Genomic DNA, 15,129 nt, shown 5'->3' on the forward strand with positions numbered 1-15,129 from the left:
TGGAACAATGCAAAACTAGGTGTATGCGCAATAGAGTTTATAAACATACAATAGAGCATGAATGCATCTCATCACTAACCTCCCTCATATCATGGGGAGGCTAACACGGAGCTAGAAATTCCCCCTACCTACTAAGAGCTCCAATGCCAGTGGGCTTCTCAATGGATAAACAGAAGACAACTAAACAATCAAGAAAGTTTGCTATTGAATAGTCTTCATGCTTATTTCAGCAAGTGACCAAACCAAATCCTAATGGTTTGTTCCAATGCCCTTTCTAAATTGCTCCAATGCTTGCGACTTCGCACCACTAACAGAGTTCTTTATATACGAAAACTACTCCCATTCCTAGATATATCTAAGTTTTTTCTTTAGTGGTCCCTCATCAAACATTTTGCAAAAGATTGGTAAATTTGATGCATAAATCATGGGTCCAAGGGACTTGTGTATTTGCATATGAGTGAATGTAATTGATAAAATCATCAATTTCCTGCCCTTGAATCTGCCCTCAATACATTTAACTATGTTTTCTCGACTAACAAAAGCGGAAATATTAAATATTAGATGCAAAAGAGCAAAGTATCTTCAAAATTTTAACTGCAATGAAACCATTCTTGCAGTTCATCCTAATGTAAGAAATTAAGGTTAGAGATATATTACAACTGAAACTTCGTTACAACATGGCCAGGACAGCCCAAGCAGCCAGAGAATATACTTCCAGCCCAGGGAAAAAATTTGATTAGTAAATCAAACTGCCTTCATGTACACTCACGTTGCTTTCTTACCCCACCAGTTTTTCCTGAGCTTCTGTGCAGAGTCTGAATTTCCCAGTTTCTGCAAGACATTCTTTGTCTCCCGCAATCTGCTCTTGAAATCCTTTTTCCAAATATCAAAGCGCTGCTTAAGCTTCCGGAGTTCATCATCAGGATTTAGGTTAGCTTCAGTTTGACCAGATTTGACCTCCACTAGAAAATCTGCATCATCGTTGAACACCTGTTTACGATGTTCAAACTCTTTCACTAGGTGGCTAACAACAGATCGGCCAGCATCTAGGTCCCCTCTTGTCAAGGACAGGTCAAGGGATTGCATAGGCGGCTTACGGGGCGTCAAACTTTGATCTGGTGTTTTTGTTCCAACCGAAGTGTTGTCATCCCAATCAAAATCATCATCATCATGTGGAAGTATGTGGCGAGTTGCACGCTGCCTAGTAACACCACTCTTTAATGAGAATACATCATCGTACTTCGATGTTTGATTTGATAATTCCTCTGCTCCAAGGCTCCTCTTAGCAGCAGCAAGGCTAAGCTGAAGTGATGTCATTTGCTTCTGCCACATTTCCTCCATAGAAGACATTTTGGCCTCATACTCTGACCACCTAGTCTCATAATGGTTGAGTCTCTGCCGTAAAATGGCATTGTCCTCCTCTTTTTCTCGCAAGGCTGCCTCAGCCACCAACACACGACTCTGTAACTCAGCTAGCAGTGAGGGTGACACTCTAATTGTTGTCTCGACTTCTATGTCCATCTCATAAACCTACAATGACAGCAAGAAATAATTGTAACAAAATGGAAGAAAAAGGTTGGGGGGAGAGAGAGAGAGAGAGAGAGAGAGAGAGAGAGAGAGAGAGAGAATAAGGAATAACCACGAAGATGTCAGAGGCAATAAGCAGATGGGCACTAGTATGCCTCAATGCAGTGTACATGTCAGTTCAGAGCCAGATAGCCATTTAGTACCTTAGGTTTTGCAGAGTGAGTTTCATTGGAGGTTCCAACTAGCCTTCCATACTGATCCTGAACTTCGTCAGAGGCACCTTGCATTCCCAAAGTCTCTTTCTCCTTGTAAAGAGCTTCCGATTCATGTATTTCTTGTGCTAAATTTTCCTCTCCCATCTGCCTTTGTAGAGCACAAAGCTCCTTTCTGGCCAGCCAACCCCTTACAGCTGCAAGGTGACCACGTGGGTAGGATTAATGTCAAAACTTCATGAAGCAGTGGATTGATAAATGGCCACTCTCTATAATGTCTCATTTGATGTACCCAAAAAATTTGCAGTTAAGTGGCTTTTATCCCCGTCAGCTAACATTTTTTTCTCATCCATGTCACAAAAACACCTCTTGTAAACAATTAGCACATGCCATGAGAGTTCGCTCAGAGAGGATTTCCTTACCTGATTGAACTAAACGCACATTTTCTTTCATTCTGAGGTATGCTTTATGTTCTGCTCTACACCTTACAAAATTCTGTAGTACAATGGCTGCTTTATGCCGTCGCCGCAACTGTTCATAATCCTTTCGAGCTTTTCCACCTCTCACCACTGTAAAAGCATGCAGACCACAGGTGTGAGACTCAAAGATCGATGTTACACTTGCATTTCGCATGTTGCAGTTTGGTCCAATATTGTTGTAAGTTGACAACAATCCCATCAAGCTTACAAGATTGTAAAGCAATGGTCGCTTGTTTGAGTTTGTTGAAGTCACAGCGAGTTTTGTAACCCCTATACATCTTTTGCACACAAATAATGCCATGAAGGGTCTGTAATCGACGATCCTCCAATCTACCAATCTACGAACATAGGGTTTCAATGTCAGGCTCCATGATTGAAGTAATGGAAAAAGAGGCGACGAGACATAAGATTCCATAATACATTCAATGTGCACACATTCTATTGAACAGTTAGACTCACCTGCCCCGCCCGAAAAAATAATTTTGTATACCCCACTTGGTACATGTCTGGAGGTATGCTGAACTGATGCAGGATTGCAACACATACATTGAGGACATCTTGTTGAAATGTAATGTTTTGTGGAAGGAGAAAACCATACCTGTATAAAAATGAACCAAAAAAGTACACGTTGTGAAGGTGCACTTTTTACAAACAAACAGAACCAACCTTTCCTCCAACTGGTACAAAGACATCTGATCAGAACTTGAGATCTTTCGACCATGGCTACAAATTTGGTCATGTACCTGCTTGCAAAATTTTGATGAGATACTCGAGTTGGATATCCAGCTCTTGATATTCTCACAACTTCGAGTACCCCACAGCAGCGTAGCTGCTGCAAAACTAAATCCTGTTGATAGATATTTGCTTGCTGCAAAGTATTTGGTTTGATGCATCGTATGAAGTGAGGTTCGGTGCTTTCCAACCTTTGCATCAATTTAGAAAGTTGCCCCTGTGAAAGATGATAAAAACGTACTCTAAACAATGAGAACTCACAAACAAGCATTCAACTTTGGTGCACCCTTGTGCTTGTGGTATCCTGATTCCGAATCTTGTTATAATATTACAGTACAAGCCGAGAAATTTAGTAGGGAAGGCATGTGGCAAATTTTGAGTTTAAGACTCACATCAAAATGAAACAAAAAGACCAAAGACTGATATATCTGATTCACCATAAAATTAGTATATTACCTTGAATTTAGTAACAACACTTTGTTTCTGAGACTCTATGCCATTCCTTCGCAAAGGACTTATCAGCTTTTGGAGACCCTGCTCAATGTTAGCGGCAAATGTCTGTGGTAGATGAGCCTGACATGAAGTCAACAACTGCAACAGGTCTGAGTGTAACAAATCCCTATTTTTCTCCAGGAATCCATGTGTATCATAAATAACCTGCACCCACAAACTCACTGCATTAATATGCTCCTTGTATATCAGAGTGCTGGTAAAAAATGAAGATCCCAGTCGAAAAAAAAATCATGAATGTCCTACCTCTCCAGCATAGTGATGAACTCGAAATGCTCTACTCCTTTCTCCCTTGAAACAAGGATTTCCAATCAAATGCTCTTTTAGCTTATCAGCCAGAGTATAATCCGTGCCTTTTGGAAATGTGCACTCCTCATCCAATAAGGAAATCAAGCCAAGTGGCCGCTGCAACGTTAAAATTCCATATACATGACCAATCATCAGTTTCCAGAAGTGCTTCTAATTAAGGATTCTGTTGCTCTATCTTGGAGTTTTCATTTTTCCATTTATTGGAGGATGCATACACTTTTTCATTCTTTCCTGCCCCCCCCCCCCCCCCCCCCTCTTCTTTTTTGTGGGTGAGTGGGGGAGGATGTCCTTCTCTAAGCACAGTTGACCATCTCTTAGATTTCCATTCAGCACACTACCCTAGGAGAGTCATTAACTAAACAGACTTTCTTGCTATGCAGGCTGGATTTTCTCTTTCTATCATGACAGTGACTCAGAAGGTTGAAAACTATAATCTCCATCACACATGACAGGGAATAGCTACTATGACATCCCCACCGACATCATCAGCGCCCAACGGTGGGTGTCAACCATAGTATAAACATATGCTCTCACACATACATATCCACACACCCACACATACTTGACCATCCATTTATACAAAGGTCTTTGTACTGAGTTTCTATCAGCACACCAGAGGTGAAGGGCAGACTCAGCATAATCAAACTCTACCTAAACACAAAAAACAATTCCAGAGATCAGTCCAATGTCGAGAAAACATCAGCTTTCCAACCTTTTCAATCAGTTCAAGGCAGTCTTGATTGTCCTCAAACTCAACCCGCGTCCAGTCGATACCTTCAGACATGTATTCCTACATAAAATGAAACAGGAATTCTGAATCAGAGCAACCAATGCAACAAACACTTCTCTTGTTCTAAACGATCATTCTCAATCCAAATCTCACTATCCATTATCACACTTTACATAATCATACCTTCCCTATCAGAATTCACATGCCTCTTCCCACCAGTAGAAATTAGAACAGCAGCAATTGGTACACAACACACTTGCATTTAAAAGTCCACTTCCAATGTTCTCTTTGTTTTAAATGTTAAATCCCAGCATTGTTAGTTATATCTGATATCGAATCAGAATAAATTACCTGTTCAACTAATGAAGGCTGCAACCAAAACCCCTTAAAGCTCTGTAAGTGTGTACATACCCTTGAAGTAAAAACCAGACCTCACCCAATTCAATCATGCATTTGAGAGGAAAACATAGTGCATATGCCATAGCCTTAAAGCCTCACCCACGAAAAGTACTGGTTTTGTTAACACCTTAGTACAATGCTACCTCACTGATAGATGGCAGTGGCTGTTACGACACTACACCATACCACAAAGCTACCTTTGTAATATTGGCATGTACTCTCAAACAACTGAAAATGCAACCCTTACAGCAAGAACAAGAGAAGCAGTACGACTTGCTGCTACCTCACTGATAGACGGCAGTGGCTCTTACATCACTACACCATACCACAAACTACTTTTTTTGTAAATACCTTAGTACAATGCTACCTCACTGATAAATGGAAGTGGCTCTTCCAACTGGCAACACTACACCATACCACAAAGCTACCCATTGTAATACTAGAATGCAACCGTTACAGCAAGAACAGAGAGGCGCACAACGACCTTCATCATCTGCCTCTTCTTCCACCTCATCCTCCCTTTCTCACCCCTCTTCTCCCCTCTGTTTTTTCTGCCTCAAGGTATACAGGCTATTTCACAAGGCTAAAATTCCAGAAGTTTAGCTGCGTGGAGATATTGCAAAACCTCCCAAGCCTCTGAAGCATAGAGGCTATGTGCTCCTTAATAGACATGTTCATCAAGACAGCTTAAGTAGCTCTTTTTTCACAATCCTTGATCTCTTTTTCACCTGTAGTGGGTTTAACCTCTAACCCATCAACTATGTCCCACAAATGCCAAAAGACAATTTGTAACCATATGCTTCCAAGTGTGGTGATTGGGGATGCTCCCTCCAATTTGTTAGAGCATCACTTATGGTTTGGTCTGTCGCTAAAGACATAACTAATCAATACTTGATGAAATTTGCACTTAACTGCCAAAACAAAGTGCATTACCTTCTAAAACCTTGAAACATCTCACATCAGATTGATTCCAATTTCTTACACAAAAGCACAAGCCCCCAAAATTTTATGAAAATTCTTACAACACAATTTCTTGAATTTTTTTGAAATCTGATAATTGCATTCATCACAAGGCAACCAAAAACTCATTTTTGGTGCAGTTCCAGCCTGTGTAACACTACAATCCACAGCTTTTCTAGCTGTTTACGGCCTAGCATGCAATCCAAGGCAACCAAATTCAACAAAATTTACCTGAATTCTGTCCAAATTTCCACAGGGAATTGCATAAAATTCAAAACCAAACCTACAAATGCATCCAAAACAGTCCCAACAAATCATCTTCCACCTGTAGACGAAAATTTTGCAACTGTTTACACAATCTGCAACCCAGAAGCAGGTTTCTCTTCAAAAATTCATGCAATTGCCGAAATGTCTGCAACAAACATCCCAAATTGAAGAATCCCTCTACCTTGCACTGCTTGCAAAATCATCAGAGATATAGAAGCTAGAATTTACAAAACCGTCGAGCATTTATGCCAAAACCTGCAAAAGTTTTAAAAGATTCACACTGGTGAATTTCTACTGTTATTTCACCAATATATGCAGGTCACTGCTCCAAATTGCACACGTCTGATTTCGCCTGTAGCGAGCCTGTGTGTGTACTCGAAGCATTAGCTCTGAGCACCTGATGCTATTTTGCTATTTTGTTCACTAGCTTTGCACTTTAGCATTCAGCAAGGGCCTTAGTGAGCCCTTTGCTTCAGCCCATAGCGGCTTGTACGAGTTACTTTTGGTTTGTACTTTGTCTCATAGGCCTGCGAGGCCTCCCGCAAACGTTAATACATCTTTCTTTCTTTCTTTCTTTCTCACTCTCTCTCTCATCAAAGTGTGGAACATAGGAGGATGGACCTTGGACAAGGCCATCGCATTGGAATATGAAATAGATGAAACAGGCATAGTCCTAATTTTGCAGGCATGGGAGCATGAGGGGAACACATCCTCGAAAATTGAAGGTTTCTTAAGAACATCAATATGGAATGCAAAAACACACATAGGAGGACACTTCGGGCTGCAATATGCAATGGCACAACAACTTTTCAAAGCACGGGAGGATACACATACAAGACAGCTCAAGGGGTAGTGTACTTGATTATGTGCACAAATTCACATGCAAAGCACACGATTGATTATATCAAGATTGAAGAGGAGTCTCTTGAGTTTGACCACAGAGCACCATCTATACGCATAATGGGGACAAGTAAAGCTGGGAAAATACAGAAAATTATCACACATCCCAGGTTAAGAATGGACTATGAAAAAAATCACATCTATGAAAGGGAGACAAAGGGGGAAATGGCACAAGGGGAAATGCCTTCTAAGTATCACGAATTGAGCAAATACATAACAGATATACTGCTGTCAACAGCCCAAAAATGTTTCAGTAGAAGCAAGAAGAGAAGTAAGGAAATGCCATGTAATCATAGGTATGACCAGGATTGAAAAGAGGCACATAGAGCAAGGAAAACAACCAACATAACACAGAAAGAAGACAAAGCTCGAACATATAAGCAGGTCGTAAGGAGCAATTTTAAAAAAAAATTAAAAGCTAGGAGCTTGAGAGCTATGAGGAGCTGAAACAAATTCCCCAAAAAATTTCCAAGAAATTTCATGGTAACAAACCCCAAGAAAGGAAGGCACAATGGGAAGACATGATAAGGTATGTCAAAAGCCTTTATGAAAGGGATGGAGAAGAGAAGATCAGCCAGAAATAAACTATCAAAGCAACAAATGGAATCATAACCGAGGAAGACATGGGAAAAGGCTTGAAAAAAACAGCCAATCGGAAAGTTCCAAACACAAAAGGTTTGGTAGCAGAGATGCTGACATGGGGAGGTGAAAAGACAAAGAAAATGCTTACCAGGGTTAGAAATATGGCACTAGAGGAAGGTTGTCCATCATATTGGCAGCTTAGTAGGATTGTACCGCTCTATAAGGGGGGAAATAACAAGATGGCAAAGAATTATCGGAGAACCATGGTGAGCAGCCTAATGGCAAAGCTGTATGGTACTATTCTTGAACAAAACATCAGCGAATGGGCGGAGGAACAAGGAGTAAGGGCACCATCCCAAGCAAGGTTTCATCCCAAACATCCGACGCTTGACCATCTGGTTGCCATGAGCGCCGCAACTGAAGGAGCCAAACATAAGAAAGAGGCTGACTATTGTTGCTTTGAAGCCTTCAATACAGCGTAAGAAGCTATTGGAAAGACCGGAGAAGCTTAAAGTCCCTTAGGAACTCGGAGAAGCCACGTACAAACTCCATCAAAGGGTTCTAGTAGAGTTAGCACAGCCGCTAGCGGATAGATCATGCTCCATGGGGAAAGCTGTAATGACCATCTCACCAACCCTTTTAGGTCTCTTTATTGATGATTTGGACGAATGGATGAGAATACATGGCAAGGAGTGTGTTCGGATTGCCGGGTATGCTTTGTTCATGCTTATTTACACAGATGATACGGTATTCTTCGCAAAAAACAAGGAAATCTTGCAAGCACATTTGATCCACTGATAGAGTTCTGCAAACACTTAAGAATGCAAATCAATACAGATAAGACAAAGGTAATGGTGATCGGGACTTGTAATAAAGAGGCGGATGTGACCTTTGAAGGGGAGCCCCTGGAAACAATCAACATATGTAGGACCGGATTTCATAGACGACTACAAATGGAATATGCATGCATGGAAAGGAAGATTCTAGGAGGTTTGAAAGCTTCATATACCTTCCAAAACAAATGCAGGAAAGCACATCTATGGAATTGAAAAATGAGAAAGTTCATGTACACAATGCTTGTGCTGATAGTAATCATAGTCACAATGAAACGCGTTTCATTGGTAACGAAACATTTCGAAACTTGCAACACATTTCGAAACGTTTCACTACCAATGAAACGTGGAGAACCTTTACATGTACTAACCTAAATCAAAAATATTAATATTTCAGTAGACTTAGTTAAAAGTTTGAAATTTAAACTTTGTAATCTAGATTCTAGTCTCGATATTACTAAATTTTAAAGCTCAAAGTTCACACTCTAATTTAAATTATCTCCAGTCTAATTTAAATTATATCCACTCTTCTGTAACAACTAACTAGTAACATATACCTAGATGAATCCAGGAACATTCCCAAACTCATCCTCTAAAAACACAACATAGTGCAGTTTCAATCTCATGATAGTCACTCATAAGGTTGAAAACCATAAACTCCATCATGCATAGCAGGGACTAGCTACTATGACATCCCCACTGACGTCCTCAGCACCCAACAGTGGGTGTAGACCATCGTATAAAAATATGCTCTCACACATACAAATCCACACACCCACACATACTTGAGCATCCATTTATACAAAGTCTTCGTACTGAGTTTCTGTCGGCACTCCGGAGGTGAAGGGCAAACTCAGCCATGACCAAGGCTAGCACTAAAGCGGCTAATCAAAAGGTAGCCCAAAATCTCTTCATTCAAGCTACAACTGCTTGTGAAGTCTAAACGTTTTCATTTTAGTCTCTTCCCAACGAGCAACTAACTAGTAACAACCTATAGACTAGAGTACTTCCAAATTCATTGGGCACTATAGGCATCGTATGAAGGCATTTTGTGATTTTTTAGCTTAGTTTGCATAGTTTCAGCATACTATATGTATGCACGGCATAAAATTTGCATTTATTAAGACACAAATATACAAACTGAAAATTTGAAACACCCCCAGTTTTTTTTTAAACATTTCACATTTCTAAGATTGAAACATTTCTATGAACTATGATAGTAATCCTTTGCAAATGCCCAGCTTGGGCACTCGGGCTATCTAGGAGGTACTAGGATAGAATAGAAACTCTACATTAACGTTTCCTGATAGGGGACCTAGGGGCTAAGGCACAAACACCCTCCCTATCCTACTTTTTTCGCAGAAGAAATTTCACACTAAGCATCTTGTAGAGACCGAAACAAAGAAGCACAGAAGTATGGAAAGACATCCACTAAATAGTGCTCATAAAGTCGAATGATACGAAGACGACACAATCACCAGAGCACCCAATATTGACAATAGGAGAAGAAGTGATCAAACTCCGGAATAGAAGTGTATCTTCCAAGCACCCAAAACTGCTTGTCCAAAGGAACTGGGTGGAAAGCGAACTCGAAGCCCTATCATCAATCAGAGAAAGAAATGCAAAAGGACACGTCTAAAACAAATGCAAGACCATCTCTCGTGCAAGAGAGCAAGTGGGGAAGCTTGTTCTTCTTTTCTTCGATCAACGGTTGGTCTAGATCATAGCTGTCCGAAAGTGAGACCACTACTAGTCATAAACTAGAAAAATGTGAAATAAACCATCATAGCTGCTCCACTGAAGAACACCTATTACAACAAACCTAGAAACAATGAAAGAACACGGCCAGTGGTTTGGTTGGAGCAGTGCCACTGAGCTCTTTCTTGGCGCGTGTGCGTGCACACACACATGTTTCTTTTTGGGTGAAATCCATGTAGTTTTATATCACAAAAGGCAGTTCCCAAAGAGAAAACATGCAATTACAGCAACAAAAGATCTCAATATAAGACGAGTAAACATTGGAATCTATCTGTCGAACACACACACAATCATAGGAAGATTGCCTGACTGACATCCGGAAGTAGTGAATCTTAGAAAAGGTTGAATCTCCAAAGACTCTATGATATCTGTCTTTCCGCAAAGTCTGGAGTCCCCAATACCGAATCCCCAAGTGGAAAAAAGATTAAACTCTAGCCTCCGTGGATAGATCCCGAAAAGCCAAAAAATCTTGCCAAAGCAAGCATTTGAAAACCAACCTCGGAGACGCTGCTGTAAGAAAAGGAGAAAATCACGACTCGAAGGGCAACGCTAGAAAAGATGAAGCAAGGATTCCCTTGGAGCCAAACATTGTGACAAATAGAAAGAGCAATATGTTTACGTCCCAAGACTTGTCCAAACCAAATAACTCCAAGCATCACCCGCCAAATCTGATTCGCCCAATCTGAAATCCAAGGCGTAGGCAACAAAACCTTATAAAAACTAGCCAATAGTAGTGGACGAGTGCTTGAACCTTCAGATGTAGAGACCAATGCACAAGGCTATAAGTAAGCTCTAACTTTGGCACCAGTAAGAAACATTGAAGCATTTGAGAAATATAATGCCAAAGGGGCCAATAGTGCAGATCCCTAAACCATGTTGCCTGATTGCTCATGGGAAAAACAATAAAGTACCATCTATATGAAACACATCACCCACCGATTGAATCCTTTTGGATGAGATGAAATAAGAGTGTCTGGGCTCTTGCAAGGCAAGGGGACGATTAAACACCTTTAACCAATGCAAAATCTCAACATGCAAAGAATTTCCATCAAGAGAGTTACAGCCATGCCATTTGAGATGAGAAAGAATTTCTTTCCAATCAAGAAACATTTTAGCCGCAAAAAGGTATCCCTTAACTCTGCCATCCATATATCCCAAAAGCATATCCCATTGGGTGGGGAGCCAGTGTCCAAAAGCATGAGTGGTCAACTGTGAAAAGTGGCGCATCATAGCAGCCCAAGGCTGGTCATCCTGCAAAAATTCCAGCATCATCTTCTCTGTATGTGCCTAGATATGTATGTGAATATTCCAAATATTCACACCGTGCATCTTTGGCGAGCACAGGTGCTCCATAGATAGTAATCTAACTCTTACGGCCATGCTTCGAACACCAAAAGCATCCATAAGAGAAGACATGAAAGATGCAATATCTTTCTTACCAAAGGTGAGAAGAATTGTATGTAGGCAACAAAATGGTTTGTACAATACGAAGTCGAACATATAGCAACCAAGTAAATATTCCAGCTTCTCAAGCTCTGCAAGCAAGCAATCGATTTGTTGGCGACAAATAACCATCCATCCCAGAGAATAACCAAGATGACGAGCAATCTGATTCGGCAACAAAATCTCCTCAGGCCATATAGAGGAATGCTTAGCATGCAAAGGCACAACCTTTGATTTCACACACACACACACACACACACACTTTTTTTTGGGGGGGGAAAAAGAACCTTTCATTAAGAGAAATTTACAATCATAGTTGTCTCAAAGTGAGACAACCACTACTCATATGCTAAAAAAACCTCAAAAGAAAGCATATAGTAGCTGGTCCAGCAAAGAACAGCTTGTACAAGAAAACTAGAAATAGTGAAAGAATACTTCTAGCTGGGCCGCAAAAGATCTCCCATGAAATGTGCATCCTGCAGGGAGAGAAGGAAGGAGGAACGGAAGAAATGATAAACATCCATAGCGGATTATCCATAGAGCTGAGAGTTATGGGCATGATATAAAGACTGTAGAGCCCAATAACGACACCAACAGAAAAATTGAATGTAGTTTGGGTAGTGGTAAATCTCCCCAACAACCAAAACTGCTTACCAAAAGCAATGCTAGGAAACCCGGCACGAAGAATAGTCCCCAATCTGGGAAGAAAATCACGGGCAACTGGGCAAGTCCAGAGCAGATGAAGGACTGTCTCTCCTGGAGGCAAACAAGATGGACAAGGTGGAGAAGTAATGTGCCTAGCAGCCAAGAAAGGAGCCACTAGAAAAGCACCAACCAAACACCGCCATTAGAAAAGCCTTTGTCTAAGCGGGAGCTTACTCTTCCAAATACGGCCAAGACAAACCTTCCACCAAGTGAGTGGTAAGTGAGTGGTTTGTCTAAATGCCAGATAGAAAGGCCATGCTCTTGAATCCATGGCTGTGGTAGAAGAAGATGATAAGCTTTCTTGGTAGTGAGATCCACACAAGAGAAAGTAGAATAACCCGGAATGCCTCTATCAAATCTCCAATGCATAGGAGAAGATCTGTAAACAAACAGGAAACTAGCTCAAAAGGAAGCGGCATGGTAGTGAGAATACGCCAGATAGGCCTGTGATGCATACCCAAAGAAAATTGTCTTCTGGCCTGTGGAAAAAAAAACCCTGTCATCCACCACATCATCCACTGTGGAGATACCCAGTCAACGATGGATCAAAAACCCAGCTCCAATGAATACTCTACAAACGGAGTGTATTTCTAGAATCTGGGGGACGACCTGACCAATGCAGATCTTCTAACAGAAGCTGCCAATCTCTAAGCAAGAGAGTAGAAAATGGACAACCAGGAATGGTACCATGTAGATACCCAAAGATAACATCAGATAGAGTAGGAATCCAATGTCCAAATGCATCAGAACGAAGCGACGCGAACATACAAGAGAGCATAAGTGCCCATGGCTCACGCTGCTCAAGAAAGGTAAGCAAAAGAGTAGCCTTGTGAGCTATCACATGAGTGTGACTATTCAAAATATTTAAACCCCCATGCATCTTGGGTGAGCATACATAGCTGTACTTTAGAAGGCGGACCGCCTTGCAATCCGGTTTAGTGCGCCACAAGCATTACATTGCCCTAGATATGAATTTCACAATGTCTGCAAAAGACCAAGGAAGAAATGGCAAATGAAATTACACATAGGCCACTATAAGGGACTACACTATTTGAAGACGAACGTGTAGTGGAGAGCTTCCAATAATTTATCTCATGAAATAGCTTCTGCAAAACCCATAGTCTTTCATGTGGCAGAGAAATATGCCAACCAATGGGATCACCCACACACACACACACACTTTTTCTTTTGGTGAAATCCATGTATGATTATATTACAAAAAGCAATTTCCAAAGAGGAGACGTGCAATTACAATATCAGAAGATTTCATTATAAGACAAGTAACAGAGTAATCTATCCGACGAACAAAGAGGCAATCCTAGAAAGACTGCCTAAGCGACATCCAAACGTAGTGAAACTGAAAGCAAGCAGTAGAAACCGGGCTCGGAGACGCTGCAAAAAAAAAGTAGAAAGTCATGCATCACAAGGATCGCAAGGCAAAGCCAGAAAGATGAAGCTCACACACTTTTTTTTTGTGGGATCCATATTTGTTTATAATACAAGAAGCAGTTCTCGAAGAGAACTTGTCATTGCAAAACATCAGAAAATTTCAATACAACACAAGTAGATAGAGGAATCTATCTGACGAGCACTAAGGCAACCATAAAAAGATTGCTTAGTGACATCCGAAAATAGGAAACCTTGGAAAAAGTGAAGTCTCCAAAGACACCATGATTTCTTTCCTTCCATAGAGTCCAGAGGCCCATGTGAAGAAAAGATGAAAGTCCGGCCTCGGTGGATAGATGCCAAATATCCAAAAAATCTTGCCAAAGGAAGCAGTAGGGAATCTGGCTCAGAGACACTGCTGTAAAAGAAGCAAAAAGTCACAAGTGATAGGGCAGTGCCAAAAGAGATGGATTCCATAGGAGACAAACATCTGTGACAAATAGCAAGAGAAATATGTCATCAGGCTAATAGTTGACCAAATGGAATAACCCCTAACATCAACCGCCAACACCTATTGGCGAAGAGGCGATTTACAGCTCCAAAGCAGTGGCAATCTTTTGCGCCACCACTTGGCATGACAATTCATAGACCAAATCTGATTTCCCCGATATGAAATCCAAAGTTGGAGGCATCAAAACTTTATACAAACTGGCCACTGTTATATTAGCCAATGGCAAAGGACGAGTGCTCAAGTCCTGGCAATGTAGTGCCCAATCCGTAGGACATTAAGAGAGCTCTAACTGCAGCACTAGTAGAAAAGATTGAACCATCCGAGAAATGAAGCTCACACACACACACATATAAAAGAAGTCTTGGAACACCATGTGTGTGTGTGTGTGTGTGTGTGAGAGAGAGAGAGAGAGAGACAGAGAGATATTAATGTCTCCAGGAGGCCTCGCCGGCCTATGAGACAAAGTACAATCAGTAGAATAGCTTGTACAAGCCGCAGTAGGCTGAAGCAAATGGCTCGCTAAGACCTTCCTGAGTGCTAAGCTAAGCTTATAATCCCAAAATCTCAAAATCTCTCAAAAGACCCAAGCAGGTAATGCGAATGTAAATGTGTCTGTGTGTGTGTGTGTGTAGGTAAGACACGACGTGAGCAGACCAACAGCAGAGACATGGGGAGTTGACGTGACACGACGTGAGCAGAACAACTAGTTGTATTATGGGATGTGTGTGAGTGAGAGAGAGAGGACCTGCAGCCCTTGCTCCAGCCCTCCCATCAGCCCCTTAGCCTCTTCAGATAAGCCTGCATGCTTCAGCTAACTACGCCAACTCCGTGTTCATAAACAGCTGTCTGAGGCTGTAAATCCCTGCCGTACAGTCCCGCCAGACTT

The 15,129-nt window shown here is 41.3% G+C and overlaps 1 protein-coding gene across 1 annotated transcript in view; it reads right to left on the minus strand.

Annotated features, from left to right (window-relative positions):
• Window positions 1–451: 451 nt before the first annotated feature.
• Window positions 452–15,129, minus strand: part of LOC147882166 (myosin-1-like) — a 61,689-nt gene continuing 47,011 nt past the window's right edge. The window contains exons 15-23 of the mRNA XM_087401735.1: window positions 4,482–4,559; window positions 3,707–3,865; window positions 3,407–3,607; window positions 2,962–3,167; window positions 2,678–2,816; window positions 2,427–2,556; window positions 2,162–2,308; window positions 1,731–1,936; window positions 452–1,530 (exon numbers count right to left, since the gene is read on the minus strand). Coding sequence (XP_087257861.1) covers window positions 766–1,530; window positions 1,731–1,936; window positions 2,162–2,308; window positions 2,427–2,556; window positions 2,678–2,816; window positions 2,962–3,167; window positions 3,407–3,607; window positions 3,707–3,865; window positions 4,482–4,559 — 2,031 coding nt within the window. The 3' untranslated portion in view covers window positions 452–765. The remainder of the gene's footprint in view (window positions 1,531–1,730; window positions 1,937–2,161; window positions 2,309–2,426; window positions 2,557–2,677; window positions 2,817–2,961; window positions 3,168–3,406; window positions 3,608–3,706; window positions 3,866–4,481; window positions 4,560–15,129) is intronic.

The sequence above is a fragment of the Dipteris shenzhenensis genome, chromosome 30 (assembly GCF_047967505.1).
Source record: "Dipteris shenzhenensis isolate YYH24624 ecotype China chromosome 30, Dip_SZ_1.0, whole genome shotgun sequence".
NCBI lineage: Eukaryota > Viridiplantae > Streptophyta > Polypodiopsida > Gleicheniales > Dipteridaceae > Dipteris > Dipteris shenzhenensis.